General features: G+C 35.7%; 1 protein-coding gene across 1 annotated transcript in view; it reads left to right on the top strand.

Moving 5' to 3' along the window:
• Positions 1-15970, top strand: part of Kaz (E3 ubiquitin-protein transferase Katazuke) — a 53410-nt gene extending 37440 nt beyond the window's left edge. The window contains exons 6-8 of the mRNA XM_075358492.1: positions 2702-2852; positions 4320-4512; positions 15179-15970. Coding sequence (XP_075214607.1) covers positions 2702-2852; positions 4320-4512; positions 15179-15280 — 446 coding nt within the window. The 3' untranslated portion in view covers positions 15281-15970. The remainder of the gene's footprint in view (positions 1-2701; positions 2853-4319; positions 4513-15178) is intronic.
• Positions 15971-17032: the final 1062 nt, after the last annotated feature.

The raw sequence follows: 17032 nt of genomic DNA, 5'->3' as shown, positions 1-17032 counted from the left end.
CTGTTCCTGCTTAGACTATGGTTGCGTAGCCTATTCATCAGATGGGCCAATGCTCTAAAAGTGCTTAATGCAGTCCATCATTCATTCATCCTTTTTGCCAGGAGTGCATTTCGCTCAAGCCCCTTGGTATTAGTCTGCTGGTCCACAGTGGTGGACATGGTGGACAGTGGTTCATAGAATAGAAGAAAGCAAATGATAAGCTCCTATATGGCTCGCATTAAGGTGCAACCAAATCTTCTATCCTTTTATGTGGTACCAACCAGCATGTTAATTTATCAGTTAAAGAACAGGCAAGATCTACCATTTACCAGGAACAGGCAAGATCTACTGCTTCGCTAGGCATCAGAGCTCAGCACCTTTTCTCAGCTCTAAATATACAATTAACTCCTTACTGTTGCTCCATGTTATTAACCCCCTTGGCGATCTTCTCTCATTAATTATTGTTTTGATCTTTGTCAGCATAATAAAAAGAACACAAATCCGGTTGTCTCGCAAAATGAATTTTATATTATTTATAGCATTAATCTGGATGTTACATTTTATACAGATGCTAGAAACTTTAATTCTGTTGATTGTGCTTTTGAGGTTGGCAACAGAATTTACATATTTGGCCTTCCCAGCATCGCCAGTACTTTCATATAGAACTATATGCTATTAATAAGGCTTTACATATAATTAACCCAATATTTCAACATGTTCTTGTTTGCCCAGATTCAGTGTGATGAGATTCAGTGTGTTATCTCACAAATATATCACTGTAATACAACTGTGAGCTTCTGCTGGATCCCCAGCCACATTGGAATTTCAGGCCATGAGTGTGCTGACAGTGCTGCAAAGGAGGCTTGTTTCTGGCCTCCTTTCACAAATTGCATTGCTTCAAATGATCTTGTCTGTTTTCTAAAGATGGTGGTTCATGATGACTGGTAAAGTGAATGGAAGGGCTAGTATTAACAATAAACTTCACCCAGTTAAGAACACTGTGTCACCATGGAGCTTCTTCTCGTACAGAAATAACCATAGAGAGGAGGTTATTATTTGCCGTTTGCGAATAGGATACACTAGACTCATTCTTGGATATCTGATGATGCAAACAGATGCAACCATTTGTGCATGCTGCGACAGCTAACAATGCACCATGTGGATTGTGTCTGTTGTGCAGTATTGCATCGCAAGTTAAACTCTAGGGGCTGATATGCAAAGTATGTTGAGGAACATTGCAATGATGTTATCGAATGTCTTACTATTTATGAAGGCCATGCATCTTGATTCAAAAATTTAATTTTTATGTGGTCCTTTATCATCTGTGTATACCATTTGGCATATGTCTGATGTTAATTTTGTTCTTTGAAGTTTCCTTTTTTAATATGTCATGGAATCTTTCCATCTATGGAAAGAGTCAATTTTATTATCTTAATTAAGATTCTTAATGTGATATATCTTTATGTTTTTATCTCTCTTTTAGTATATGTTTCAGGCATTTTCCTTTTAAGGTGTATTTTTAAGTTGCTGGGTTTTACCTTTAATTAATTAGCAATTGTCAGTTTTCAAAACTTATTTATTTACACCAAATATATTGTGTCCAGACGATGATAACATGAAAGATTTTTCACCCAGAAAAACCAAAAAAAAATTAAAAAACTTATAAGGCCCACCATTCTCTGGAAAAATTAATGCCTGAATAGGTTAAAATAGTCACCTGACTTTTGTGACAAGCACAAAAATGCAAGTAAAATCTATTTTTTTAAATAATGTTTTCTATTTCTATTTTCTATTTTTTTCAACAGTTTATTAATAGTTCAACAATTTTTCACTTTTACCTCACAAATGTACTTATCCTATACATAGGAGTGTATATATATATATTTTTTTATGAGGGGTGAACCTGGAAGGTTAGGGATAAAATATTGCCAAATGTAAATTTTCTTGGTAGTAGGTAAAATAATGATAGTTTGGAGTATTTAATGTTCCTGAAAATCTCTAGAAAATTAAAATGTTTAAGATGAATAGAGTAGAAAAATTTGTAGCAGAATCTTCATAAAAGAACTAGTTAATAATCTTAATAGTAAGATTTAGTGGGTTTAATCTGTTACTGTCGAAAGTGTAAATGGTAAGAACTCTGAATCCAAGGTTTAGAAACGTAGTAAAGGTAATTAAAATGTAGGATGTAGGAAATTTGTTTTGGTTGTACTATTAGCACACAGTAGAAAAGAATGGAAAAAAGGCACTGTAAACCAATCAAATGATTGATAATAGGAAAAAACTTAGTGCATTCTGACCAACTCAGATGTTTGTGCTTGCATACTTGTGCATGCAACAGAAAAAAATTTCATGAATTGATTAAAAAGGTAGGTGAAAGCTGAATTGATTGGTTAAAAGATCCATATTTCTTAATAAAAAGTTTTTTCTTTTTTGACTTTTATGAACATTCTCAAAGCGCTTATTAGTGATTTATTTTATTCCAGAGAAATTAGCTTGTATAAAATTGTTGCATTTTTTATTGATCAAATTTATGTCAAATATTAATTTCCAATTTTCTTTCTGGTACATTGGATTATTACATTACATAATAATGGTAGCTTTGAATAAGTGTAATAAAAGAGGTAATAGCTTTGATTAATGAAATACTGTAAGCACTTGATTATTTTTTAGGTAATTAATTTTTATAAAATTGATTGTTTCTTAATTAATTATTTCTTTTTAGAGATATCCCCATACAAAGAAATGCTTGATGAAGGTCGCTGGGAAAAACTAGTAGAACAATTCCGACAAGAAAACTACAGGCTATTCCAATTAGCATCACAGTCTGTCTTCACAGTTGCCTTACAGGCTGGTCTTTCTGCACTGAAAACTCCATATCCTTTTGAACTAATAATCATATTTGTTGATTTTTTTATGTTTAATTGTATTTAGTTTGACTTATTTAGTCTTACTTTTCAAGTAGTAAAAATTACAACATTAGCCTAATTACCTTATTAGCTTTTGTATTTTAGAAAATTAAATGTAAAACAAAGCTTTTTGAGATATGATGTTACAGGAGAATTAAATTGGTTGACTGACAGTATGAAAGGAAAATTCCTTCCTTTTAAGACAATTTGGAAAAGAAGGAAGTGTGTATTATCACACACTTCCTGGTTAATGAATGTAGTTTGTGAATGAAGTGTGCAGAATAACTTTATGACAGTTAATATTTACAAATTAATAAATAAAAGAAGCTAAGGAAGCTTGCATTTGCCTGGCCTTCATCAGACGTGTTCTCCATTTGAGGTTATGCACGATTTATAAAAAAAATTGTTTGAAAATGGTTGGGATGTAAGGGGCTGAATGTTTTAGGCAGTAGACTACGTTACATTAAAAGTAGTGTATTGCCATGGAGGTCATCAGTGGAAGACAGTTATTGTGAAGAGGTTGAATTTTGTCATTTGTGTTTGGTTTACTCATGGATTCTTAATGATATCTGGTGATTCTTTGATAATTCCCTTGTCATAGGGGCAGTTATCCAGTCTGCTTCATGATGATTCATTACATACTGATAGACTGTATACATTACATGGCAGTGCAGCAGATTTAAACTAGAATTGGTGATTATTTACATGATGATGTGGTAAAAACTAAAAAGCAGTTTTAATTCTTGAAATCCATCAAACTTGGATTGAAATTTATTTTTTTCAACAGTTTATTAATAGTTCAACAATTTTTCACTTTTACCTCACAAATGTACTTATCCTATATATACGAGTGTATATATATATTTTTTTTCTCCTAATTTAATCTTTTTGAAAATAAATAATGTGCATATAAATGTACATTATTATCAGTTTTATTTTTTTGTTTTTAAATTAACGTCTTTCTGATTATAATTTTAGATTACACCTATCCATTTCCCATCTTTCCTTTTTATTATTTAGCCTCCAGGAATTGCCGTCAGGTACTACTGCATAGGATGAATGAGCATGATATGAGGATGATTGTTTTCCATTTGTCTTAAGTTGTTCTTAACAAATCTGATATATTTTCCATTATATTTAATTAGTTATATTTTTTTTGAAAGTTTGTTTCTTGTTATGATTCATCTGTAGTAGTGTTGTAATGCTGTACTATTGTAATGTTCAATCCCAGAGTATATCAATCAATTTACAGCAAAACTATCATGAATTGGTACCAACACTACAAGCTAAAAAAGAAACATTTTTCCGGTGAGACGAGACAGGAATATCCAGTCATGGAACTAGATGTTCCTATAATGTTAATATTTTAAAGTCTAATGTAAATGTTAAATCAAGGGCTTACTGTATTCACTTGTTTTCCTTAATAATAGTTAGTCAGTGTTATAGCAGTCGTGAAAACCGCAATCCAAGTTGCCCAGTATGCCAAGATTGGTTAAATGTTCTTGCTATGCCATTACCTTTTGCTCATTGTTCACAGTCAAGACTTGTGTGTCATATTTCAGGACTACCACTAAATGAGCACAATCAACCCATGGTTCTTCCTAATGGTTATGTTTATGGAGAACAGGTGAGTTAATAATCTTAAAATTTATTATTGATTCTGCAGTGTCCTTAAATTATTAAAATAGACTTTGGAATATGTTTACTCTTACCTGCATATGTATAGTTTATTGATACAAAGTCCAGTTTTAGTCCCACTAACACTACTTATCAGCTTCTGTGCCAAGCCTTAGCACATTGGTGAGAGTTATTAAAGTACTGGATTTTGAATGTTTGAATGCAATGTCATTAATTAAAAGCATGACATTAAATTAAATTAAACTTTTAAACTGCATTTTTGTTGCATTTCAGCTGTTAGAGATGAAACACTGTGGAGGTTAGAACTAACCTCTATAGTGTGGAGTAAATAGTATCTCTGCTTTTTATCCGGTAAGTCCTGGGTTTGAATTCCATTCAGGCTTGGCATTTTTTATGAGCGTTCAGTCTCACCAGAGGCTCTAATGGGTGGTAGCCTGTAGTTGCTTAAAAAGAAAAAAACTACTATGGCCAATATTCGCAATGAATAATTAAGAATTATTTCAAAACACTTTATCATACGTTGGAACTAACTTAATTCAAAAGCAATTCTACAAAAGATCAATTGCAAGAGATGAACATTTAATCAATAGTGAATTCAGTTGATGAATTCCTATCTTCGTAAAACTAGGTTTGGTGTATAAGTTTGTTATATTTAGTATTTTTAACTGGGAACATGGAAATTTAAGAGAGATAAATAAAAAGATATTATCTACCTAAATGGATATCTTGATTGTAACTAATTAGAGCATGTAGGAAATGAAAGATTATGAAAAGGATGGGTGAAACAAGAAATGTAGTTGAGAATATTGAAAGCACAAGATTAAAATGTATGGCATTTGTGAAAATTGTATAGAAGCAGATGACTTAAAATTGTAAAGGGGGCTGATCACCGATCAGCCCCCTTTTATGGAATGTAATGTAATATGAGGTGCTAAATTTGGAGTATCTGGAGGGGGTGTTAGTCACCAGGTTTGCTGATGATCTGTTGTTGGTGGTGACCTTTAAGATGGAGGAGGAAGTTGTTGAGAAAGGTGATGCAGCAGTTGGTCTTGTCAATGGATGGTTGGCAGCAAGGGGGTTCTCTTTGACTGCGTAGAAAACCCCGATCATAGTTATGAATGGTAGTTGGAAGTTGCGACCTATTGGGTTTACAGGGAGAGGAGTGCCTGTGAAGCCAATTACTTAGGTGTTTGGCTTGACAGAAGGTGCTCTTTTAGGCCGCACCTAGAGGAAGTGCTTGTCAAGGTTGAGCGAACAGTGGTTGCAGCAGTCCTTCAGCTTATGAGTAGGGTGGGCGGGCTGTGCACAACTAAAAGGAGAGTGCTCGTTTCGGTGGCCCAGACTGTGCACAACTAAAAGGAGAGTGCTCGTTTCGGTGGCCCGGACTGTGTTGTTATACGCTGTTCCTGTATGGTTTAGAATTTTGAGGCAGATTACAGCAGTGCAAAAATTGGAGCATCTGCAGCGTAGACTAGCTGTACGTGTGGCTGGTGCTTGTCAGACTGTGGCTAGAGAGGTGATTTTTGTGGTGGCGTCTGTTCCTTCGATGCAGTCGTTGGCGGAGAAAACCATAGAAAGAGCCACAGGGAAAGCCAAGGGTCTTGCCTGCAAGGATCTGCTGAATAAGTGGCAGCAGAGATGGGGTGGTATCAGGCAGACAGCTGGACTAAAAGGTTGATTCCTCAGGTGGAATCGTGGGTTGCTAGGAAATATAGTGAGTTGAGCTTTGAGCTCACATAGTTTCTTACCGGCCTTGGTAATGAGTATCTGCACCAGATGCGTAGGTGTGTTGTTTCTGACCGGTGCATTTATTGTGAAGAGGTAGATTCTGTGGAGCACTTAATTGGTTTGCTGGCATTTCTTCTGCCACCACCCTATTCGATCACCCTAAAGCATAAGACCAAATGTCTGTGCTACAAACAGCTACTGAGCATCGAAACAGTTTAGCGACCAGTGTCCTATATAGCTTACCTTATAGCATGAGGGGATTAAGCATGGTGCCATACACCACCAGCTTACATGTCCCAACCGCTTACTTGTCATATATTTACTAAAATGGGTAGGCACACCCCATCAACTTCTAAAAATATATATGACATCCATAAATTAAAATTTACTTTGTTTAGACAGCAAATTCGCTGCTATGCCTAGGTCGCTGAATGCCAGCAAGTACCTGTCCATCTTATTAAAGTGCTTGGAGCCTTAATTGGCTGATGGTCAGTCACATATATCTCTAGGTTAGCTTCTCACAGCAGTGCGGTAAGAGTCTTTTCCCTTAAGTAATCTACTGATGCCGGTTGAAAATAGCAACCGCTTAAAGAAACTCGCACATGGTTCAACAATGCGGCAAAAGCCGCATTGACTCGCCGCTTGCGACTGGCCAATTTTCCCCTTGACCTCTAAGTTCCAGGGTGACCCGGTCTCTGGCCCCCCCCAAGAGCAGGGCAGTCAAACATCAGTCAACATTCATTTGACTGGACCTTCCTGCAGATGCACAGCTCATCAGCTGCCAGACAGAACCGAAACAGATATTGGTTTAAATAAACATGGTTGGTGAGCACACGGGCACCTGTTGCCCTTAAAAATGAGCTCGAGGAATACCATCCCTCCAGATCCTGTATAAAGTTATACAAGGATCTTCCCTTAGTCGTGGTGTCCCATTCCAGCTCCATGCTTCCATCGCAAGGCCCTGCAGCCTCTTCCCACAGGTGGGAGATGGGCAACTGAACAATATTTAGATTCGGTGCATTGTGATTATCGTTTCACTCCGGTATCGGACACCTCGGTACACCATGTACATTTGATGGCCTGACAACCCATAGTCTTTCCAAGAAAACCTCCTAAGTCAGTGCATCACTGAGACGGCATCTGCCACTGCTTGCCGATTGTGGTTACTAAATAGTAATTTTTCATCAAACAAAATACCTATGTACTTATAAACTCTAACTCGGCTGATTACAAAGCCTTTATATTTAATATGGGGGTTACAACTGTATGATAATTTGTCTGCACCCTTGAGTCTTCGTCTTGGGCACAGAAATCTTAAATTTTGATTGTCCATCCAGCCCTTTGCGGTTGACAGGGCCGCCTGCACCCAGTCTTGTAGTTGTGGTCATGAATTACCACGAACTAAAAGGAGACATTCATTGGTGAAAGCCTGGGCTGTGACCCCTTCTGGAAATGTCAATCCCAGAAATCTGTCGAATACCAGGTTTCACAGCAGGGGACTGAGAACCGAACCCTGCGGGCTTCCCCTGGTGATGGATTTTTCAACAACTAGGTGTGCATCCTTAAACAGAGCCATATAGACATATAGTCACGTACCACGGCCGGCAGGACTACAGGAACATTGCAGCGTTCGAACTCATAGAGGACAGAACTCCACTCAAGGAAGGAAATGCTTCCTCTATGTCTATAAAAATTGCCAAAACATATTTACAGTTGGCACTATCCACCTTGGCAAGAGCATTTAAGATACAGTCCACAGTGCCAGGGAATGGCATAGTCCCTGCCCTAACGCCAACCTCTGCTTCACCCTCCGAAGCATCTGGAAACAAAGTGTCAAGGAATGCGTGGTGAGTCGCTACAGATGTTAAAGTGTGTGATCACGACCACCAAACTTGCATCAAGCCCTGGACAACACATGCAATGGCTTTGGCCAGTAACATGATTTTGCAAGTTGCCAGGGGTTGCGCTGCAACTTGTGCTCAGAGTCTTGCCATAACTTGCGTCTGGCTTCCTTGATGGCATGAACATACTCAATACAGGCATGCCGTTAGATCCGCAGACCCTCAGCATGCACGTCATCAGTGATAATCCCTGTTAGGCGGCAACGCTGGTATTTTCTCTTGGTGAACATAACTCTTGTGCACAGCATGCTAAGGTCAGAGGACCACAACTTTTTCCTGGGTTTCTGCCTGTGTTTAACAGATGGCTCTTCAGAAGCAGCAGTCATGATGGCTCCAGGCACTCTCCAATCAGCAAACTGGCCACTACCTAAGGGTCTGTCCATTGGCCAAGGCCACCATAGGACCCTATCGCAGCCAGTCTTGATGGTCCGGCCAAATTGTTCAGCCATCAATTCCACCTCCTCCCTATGTTCCATGCGCCATTTCAACCCCTGCGACAGCTGCGCACTTGCTCCACAGCCTGACCTGATCCAGGCCCCTTATATTATTGTGACCTGAATCTGGAGCTCTTAGACCACCTCCGTAAATGATCTCATAGGTTATAAGTCTGTGATCACTCACACTGGCCTTGGGCTAGACACTCCAACTACTTGTGCTTCATAGCAAGTCGCCTGTCACCAAAGTGACATCGATGTAACTTTCTCCCAGTTCAGAAGAAATCGTTGGCGGTTCCGCATTGTTAATCAAGTAGAGGTTCAGGCGGGAGATTTAGCATTAGCATCCAGAGCAACCAGCACTCTGGTGCCCGGGAGACCATCCAGAATCTTGCTCAACTTTGCCAGCAAGTTATTGATACTCCATCCAAGCTGGAAGTATCCCAACTGGTACAACATCAAGCCTACCCCTTGTGATTTGCATGATGGTGAATTGCTCATCAGACCAATGGGGCATCCAGAAGACACCCAATGAATCTGAGGCAACCACAATCACGGAGAGTGGCTGTCCCCCACGAGAATGAATAAAATCCACCCTGCAGAACCTGACCATCCTATCCCTGACTGCATATGACTCCCGGACCAAGAGGACCTCGAGGTTGTACTCCTCTAGGAGCCTCATGGTTTCACTGGTGGTTGCCCGAGAATGATGCAGGTTTAACTGCCCCAGGTGCAAGCGTTTTGACATGTTGGAATCTGTCCTCAAAGGCTTCCCCCAATTCAGGTGTCGCCATAAGCTGTATTTTCTGTAGCTCTTACCCGAGCAATCTCATATGCCCTACACTGCCTACCTCCGACCTGATGTCCAGCATTGCTGCCTTTCACCATGGTACAGGCGGCACACTTGGCAGGGCAATTGGCTGCCCTGTGCCCCAGAAGAGCACAGTGACCACACATCTCCAACTGTGCTCTGCAGCGGAGAGAGGTGTGACCAAAGCCCTGACACTTGAAGCATTGAGCAACTTCTATATGGTTGACAACCCTACATGAAGTCCACCGGCCACCAAGACCTGCCAGATCTTAGGCGAGGTCTCTAAAACCCAGTGACTCTTTTGGCCTTCCTTTCTTCCCAGCTGCTGAACCACCTTGGTTTCTCTGAGGAAGTCCTTGACAGTCTCGATACAATCTGTGGAGCATACCATATTTAGGAGATGCGATCTGTGGAGCATACCATATTTAGGTGTGCGAGTTGGGATTATGCCAGGTTGGAGGTGGAGCGGCTCATCAGACAATTGACACTGGAAAATTTCATGGGTGCTAAGTTATTTAGCCCTTGGAATTAGGACATAATAAGTGCTATGGTGAGCAGAATAATGCGTCGTAAATTTTGCAGAGGAGGAAGATTATTGCAATTTTGGGTAGATTAGGGATTGTGGACAGCTCCGTTCGGGACGGGTGGTGACGCTCTGGCTCCCACTTTGATGAGTGAATGGAGACTCCTGGGGGTCTGTAGGATGGGTAAAAAGAAAAGACCGGATCCCAGGTGGAGGGCCCTCTAGGTGGCCTGCCACTTAGAGGTAAGGCAATGAAGAAAAGACCCAGCCCTGGCTGACCAGGAGGGTATCCTGTTCTGGGAACAGCATAGCCAAGTCCTGGCTGACTGGGCAGTACCCCGTGCTGGGAACAGCAAAGTTTTACCTCTATAGTAGAAGCTGTGGTTTTTTTTAATACAAGGAGTAAATTGTATTTTTCATAAATCATTTATGAATTATATATTTTTGAAGTATACATTTTCCCTAGAACAATTACTTTTCTGTATGAAAGTGCAAAATTATTATAATTTCAAGGGCTGTTAGTAAGTACTTTCAAGGGTGCTGTTAGTGAGCATTATCCTGGGAAATAAGAAAAATGTGAAGTAAGAATGACATGTCCCTGGTTGAACTATTTTCTGAGGTCATATATTTAATATACCCAATGGTAATTTTTCTTTTGACAGGTGACTGCATATTGTTGATAACCATAATAGTCAATATTATAAAAAATAAATAAATAACAGCTATTTTTATGTTACAGTATAACCTCAATTTTGTTGGCTAGGTGGGACCAGACATGGTCTCATTGAATGAAAGTCCAGATAATCCAGAAATATTATAACCGATTGAAATCATACATATATACAAACTGTAGAGTACAAAAACTTATTTGAAATAATTTTTAAATTATATATTAATAAAAAGTCTGTTGTGGACACCACATGACTTCCTTGTACACCTATTAAATTACATATACGCATTTTTAAAAGAACTTAAAATTTTATTTCACTAATAACTTCTAATTTTTTTCATTTTTGTTTATTGTTATTGAATTATTATTTATTGTAAAACTTTTTTTACAATTAGTGGTTAATAATTATTAATAAATTTATATATTTAAATTTAAAAAATGAAAGGAAATGAAGCTGGATTTGAATCGATGAGCCTTCCTCTTGTAAGATCCAAATATTTCATTAATTAAAATTTTATTTGGCTATTACTCACAACCAATGAAAATAAGTACCACTTATATACAGAGTGATTTTTTAGTCCTGTTACCCAATTTTAAATGTAATTTAAGAAAGGAAACTTTAGGTGGAATAAAAAAATGTATTTGTTACTTACAAAAAAAATTTAATAAAAAGCTATTACTTACATAATTGTTAAAGAATATGCTCAAAATGCCCACCCCTTGCGATTATATACGCACAGACTCTTTTCAGCATATTAGCAGAAACCTTTTAAGAGTTGCATTGGAAATATTCGTGATTAAGTCTGTAATCAATAATGTTCATCAATAGTGTGAGGATTGTTTTTTAAGGCCTCAGACTTAATATAGCCCCACAAAAATTAGTCAAGAGATGTGAGGACTGGGGACCTTGGAGGCCATAAGCCCTTGCTTATTATTCGATCATCAAAAAACTCTTACAGAAAATCCATGGTTTCTCGAAACTTGTGGCATGTAGCACCGTCTTGCTGAAACCAGCAATGCCGTTCTTGAGGTTCCAGGAGGGACACAAATTGGCGCACAATATTCCTGTATACTTCACCATTTACTTCGAAGAATATTGGTCCAACTATTCGATGACGAGATATCTCATACCACACACCAATTTTTTCAGGATGCAAAGATTTGTCTTGTAAAGTGTTAGGATTTTCAACCACCCAAATTCGACAGTTTTGACTGTTCACATAACCATCAAAATGGATCCAAGCTTAATCACTAAAGAACACTGTGTTTAAAAATTTGATTCCGTTATCATTTACAAGAGACTTAAACCAACGGCAATATTGCAATCGCTTGTTTAAATCTGGAGGCTGAAGCTCTTGGACTAATCGTACACGATACCGATACAATTTCAATTTTTTAGCAGCTTTCTGAACACTCGAATATGACAAACCGACTTGCGTGGAAAGTTTTCGTAAACCTTTCCATGGAGAATTGAGCAATCTTGTTTTCACATTTTCTAAAACGTCATCTGTCAAGCGAGTTGGTCGACCGCTACATTTTCTGTCACAAACACTACCTGTCTCTCGAAATCGGTTTGCTAGCCTAGAAATTGACATTTTTTCTGGCGGAGGAACACCAACAAATTTAATTTGAAATGATTCTTTTACACGCGCGTACGATTTCGTAGCAAAATATTGTTCAAGAATGGAAACTCGTTCTTCTATGGTAAAAGACATTCTGTTCATAACACAACCGGAAACGGCACAAATGTTTACACAGCTCAAGGAGAATCAACTCACACTGCCGTATCTATACCGGTTGTGTAGCGCTACCAACTTTGTCACAAAACAAAATTTCCCTTTCTTAGAAAAAAATTACCAGACATTAACAATCGGGTAACAGGATTAAAAATCACTCTGTATCATTGAAAAGGTCTCAATGAGGGCTTATTACTGCAGTTAAGAAAATGCCCAAAATCCAAATTTTTTGGATTTTGGGCTTTTATGGACACTCTTGGTCAAGTCGATAGCAATCAAAATGGAGGTGCACAACTAAACTAGATGTTACAACAGTCCTAAATCCAAAATTTCAACATTCTACGGCTAACCGTTCTTGAGTTACATGAGATACATATGTATGTACATAAGATGTCATGGTGCAACTAGTCAAAATGGATTCAGGGATGACCAAAATGAATATTTCCGTTGAAATCTGAAAACTAAAATTTTATGCAATACAATACTACTTCCTTATAGTTTGTGCAATGAATTTTGGTTTTATAAAAAACAGAATCATTAATTTTAATAAGACCAATTTGAAAGAAATCGACCTACGATGTATGGAGGATAAATAAATAAAGTGTGCTATTATTGCTACAGTAGTTAATACTTGTATTTAAACACATGCATCTAGCTGTTGGCTCTATAATCTGTAGTCTTCAATTTACTTAAGAGTCGTATGAAAAATCTAACCTTTCTGATTAAAAATAAAATGTAATTAAATTATATTTAATGAATACTCACCGTTTTGTTTAGAGTTTATATAACTTTTTAAAACTGAGGAAATATGAATTTTCATTCTAACCTAAAGGAATGATTTCACATTCCATAGAACAATTTTTTCCTCAAAAAAATATCTTTTGTATTTATACATATAAAAATTTTTTAAAATCAAGATGTTATATTAATAATGGATTTCATAGTGAGATGTTCTCGGTCTTGTGAAATTATTAGATTGAAATACAGAACAGCCTTTACTCAAGTCTTGAAAAATTGTTTTTGGAGTTATACAGTTAGTTTTTCTTATACCAGAGAAAAACACAACTGGGTATATTAATTTTCAAAGCATTATAATTAATATGTATGCATTATGATTAGTTAGTATGAAGTGATAAAAAATTGAAAAATGGTTTAACTGTGCTTGTACACTTTTCAAATATGAAAAATCTAATTCATTTATTTTATTAAGTAGCAAAATATATTTACTGAATTTCCATTTATAAATTAACTAATTAAGTATAAAATAGTAAAGATGCGTGTGTAATTAATTAATCTTATTGAAAATATTATAAGGCATTGTTTGTAAATAAGAATTGTGTGAAATTGAATGACAAAGTAAACAAAATGATGCTGTTGTCTATGAATAGACTTGTCAACAAGTAGATGAAAAAAATAGTTTCTGAGAATACTCATTATTTTGTTAATGATTGTTTTATTTTATACCCATCAGTTGTGAAAATAATACAAGATCACTTAATTTCTAATGATAACCCACTCCAAATCTAATTTACACTTATTACATGTTTTATCACGTATGATAAAATTGCTGTAGAAGAAAATGAAGTAATAAATGTAGGAAGAAGGAGAATAGATTGATTAAGGTTTGCAGATGACATTGTGTTTTTAGAAGATTTCAAAATTAGAATACATTACAGAATAAGGTGTGTTAAGAAAGCTAAAGTAATGAGGTTAAGAGACAGTAAACTTATGAATGTCTAGAAAAGAAGGAAGAATTGAACACAGCCTATAGGTAACCATGCTAATGAAGATTGCAGAAAAGCGAAAACAAAATAAAAATAACAGTAGTGATGATTAAGGAAGCTTTTCACAGAAAAGAACAATTATTATGTAGTAAGATGGAGCTAAACTTGAGATAGTGTCTTGTAAAGTGTTATGTTTAGAGTGAACTTCTGTTTGTTTAATGTGAAACATAGTTATTAAAAAAAGGGAAAAAGAAAGGCTGATGACATTTGAAGAAACATAGGACTGGTAGAGTCCTAGAAGAAACATAGAGTGATAGAGAACACTTAATGAATAGTCAGAGTGAAAAATGACTATATTCTTCATTTTTCACTCTGACTATTCATTGGGCATGAATGACAGTAGAAGCTTAATCAGAACAGTTCTGAATAGGAAATCTAACTAGCTGGGAGAAATTGTAAGAAGATAAAATGTTGCTAGAAGGTTCAGTAGAAGATGAGGAAAACTATAAACAGTTAAAAGATAATATACTCTATCAGGTTCTTAAAATCCTAGCTAGAAATAGAGGAGAATAGAGATGAATATGGTGCAATGGACCTGCCTCATCTCAGATAACCATGGTATGATGATGTATATTTTTATGCTTGATCCATGAAAATTTTCATTAACAGTGATTCTACTTGTAAATTTCTTGGTGGAAATAAAAAAAGTCGTTTACTGTAATCTGTAAGCATGGTGACTGGTCTTTGTGAAAGAGTTAAAAAATGTTTTTGTGAGAAGTATCTTTTATAAAGTTAATTAAATTAAAAAAAAAAAATTATTTTTATATTTAAGAGCAAGTTGTTTAAAAAACAACTTGCTCTTTTATGTTTCTTTTAAATTTCAGCTTTGTTTTATTTTGAAATCTATATCATATCATTGATGTTGTTAACTAATAAAATGAAGTACAACCTAGAGAACAGATTTAGAAAAAAATTGAGATATTTATTTGGTAACTCAAAACAGTTCCTATTCTCCTAAAAAGAAATATGATGTGAGATATAGTTTTAATTTATTTACATTTTAAAAACAGTTTGTTTTGATATAAGTATTTTTAAGGTGAATATGATAAAATCCATTTTATTTTCCAGGCATTAATGCAAATGGCTGCTGAAAATAATGGCCAGGTTATCTGCCCAAAGACAAAAGAAGTGTACCCTTATAAGAGAGTTGAAAAGGTGTATGTGATGTGAGGAGGAGTTTGTGCTGGATGGTCTTTACTACCTATAAAGCGTATTAAGTTTTCATTTATCTTAAAAAAAAATCATTCTTGATGTATTTGAGTTGCTGCTATTTTACTCTTGTCTATACTTTTTATGTTTTTCTTGTACTTTGTACATATTTATTCATTGTCTATTACTTATAATATTTTAATAATGTTGAAGTTTTGTGATAAAATCGGTTCTGTTTGTTATCTATTTTTTGTTAGCATAAATTGATGTTCTAAAATCATATTTAATCAACTTTGTATTTTTTTTTTATTATTACTCTACTTAGAATTTATTGTACAAACGGTTTTAGTCAGCCTTATATTATTAGTTTTTTCTTTGAAATTTGATAAATTAAGTATTTTATTTATTTTGTATTCTCATTAACTCACTGAAGATTGATCTATTTTTTAAATGTTTTTATTTTAAAATGTATTTAATGTGCTCAGTACAGTCATTTTAATACTTATAAAAAATTATATTTTGGATTAGCTGAATGAATATTTTTTATCAAATACTTAAAAAATGTTTTCCAATATATTCTTTATTCTATTGTATTCATTTGTTTTATACTTTTTTTAATATCTTAAAATAATTGCTGTTATAGTTTATTCAAATTTATTAACAACTATTTTGTATTTGATATTTAGTATATTAAATGATATTTCAAATGCATTTACTTGTTCTTGATATATAATTACATAGTTCCTTATAGTTATAGTTAATATTTTGATGTTTACTTCCTATGTAATTGAAAGTAATCAAAGAATCTCCTTTTTCTTTATATAAAGCTAAATGAATTCTGAATGTATAATCCACAATATGTTAAAAAATATATGTGTGCGATCTTTTCAGAAAGTATCAGACCATAGGTTGTGAAAAAAATTAGTTTTCCTAATTTCAATTGTATTGTCAGTAGGCTTTCAATCCTATTTTCCTTTCAGTAAGTCACCTTGTACCTCCATACACTTAACCTAGCGATCCTTCCATTCAACATATTTTTTGTAATGCTCTTTTGTAATTGCTACCATCTGTGCTGTTGTGTTCATTATAATATCCTGCTGACTGTCAAGTCAGGATTCTTTTAGTGGCACCCTAAGCTTGAGGAACAACCAGAAATCTCAAATAACCATATCTGATGAGTAAGGAGAATGGCAAACCTGAGGAGTTACATGACCAAGAAATCCTGGATTAGATGTGTGGTATTGGAATCACAGATTCCACAACTGTGTGATTCCTACAAGTCTGGTTTCTTGCAATGGACTGCATCACAGAGATGACACGGAACCTCCAGATAGTATTGCTTATAAACAGTTTAGTTTTCTGGTAGGTATTTGTGATGCACACAAAGTTCGTAACAAAAAAAAAAATAGCCTTAGCACACTTTCATTTTGCTCTTCATTTGTCTTGATTTCTTTGGCTTTTCGATGATGCTAACTTCCACTGTTATGATTAAGCTTTGGTTTTTAGGTCATACCTATACAGCCAGGATTCATCACAGTATCAAGGAAGAGTCATTGTTGCCACATTTCAGTATGTCCTGTGCAACATTAAAAAAAATTCTTTGTGTTCAAGCAAAGGCAACTTTGGCACAAATATTGTAGCCACATATTACATGCCCAAATTATCCATTAAAAAGGGAGTGTAGCAGCACTATCACTGATAACAATGTCACTAGTAATTTTTCTGACAGTTTATACAGACTGTCAGAATATGCAGTCAGGCAGACTGCTGATC

Source organism: Lycorma delicatula, chromosome 1 (genome assembly GCF_047948215.1).
Source record: "Lycorma delicatula isolate Av1 chromosome 1, ASM4794821v1, whole genome shotgun sequence".
NCBI lineage: Eukaryota > Metazoa > Arthropoda > Insecta > Hemiptera > Fulgoridae > Lycorma > Lycorma delicatula.
Note: the sequence above shows the minus strand (reverse complement) of the source record. Positions and strands in the feature narration are given on the sequence as shown.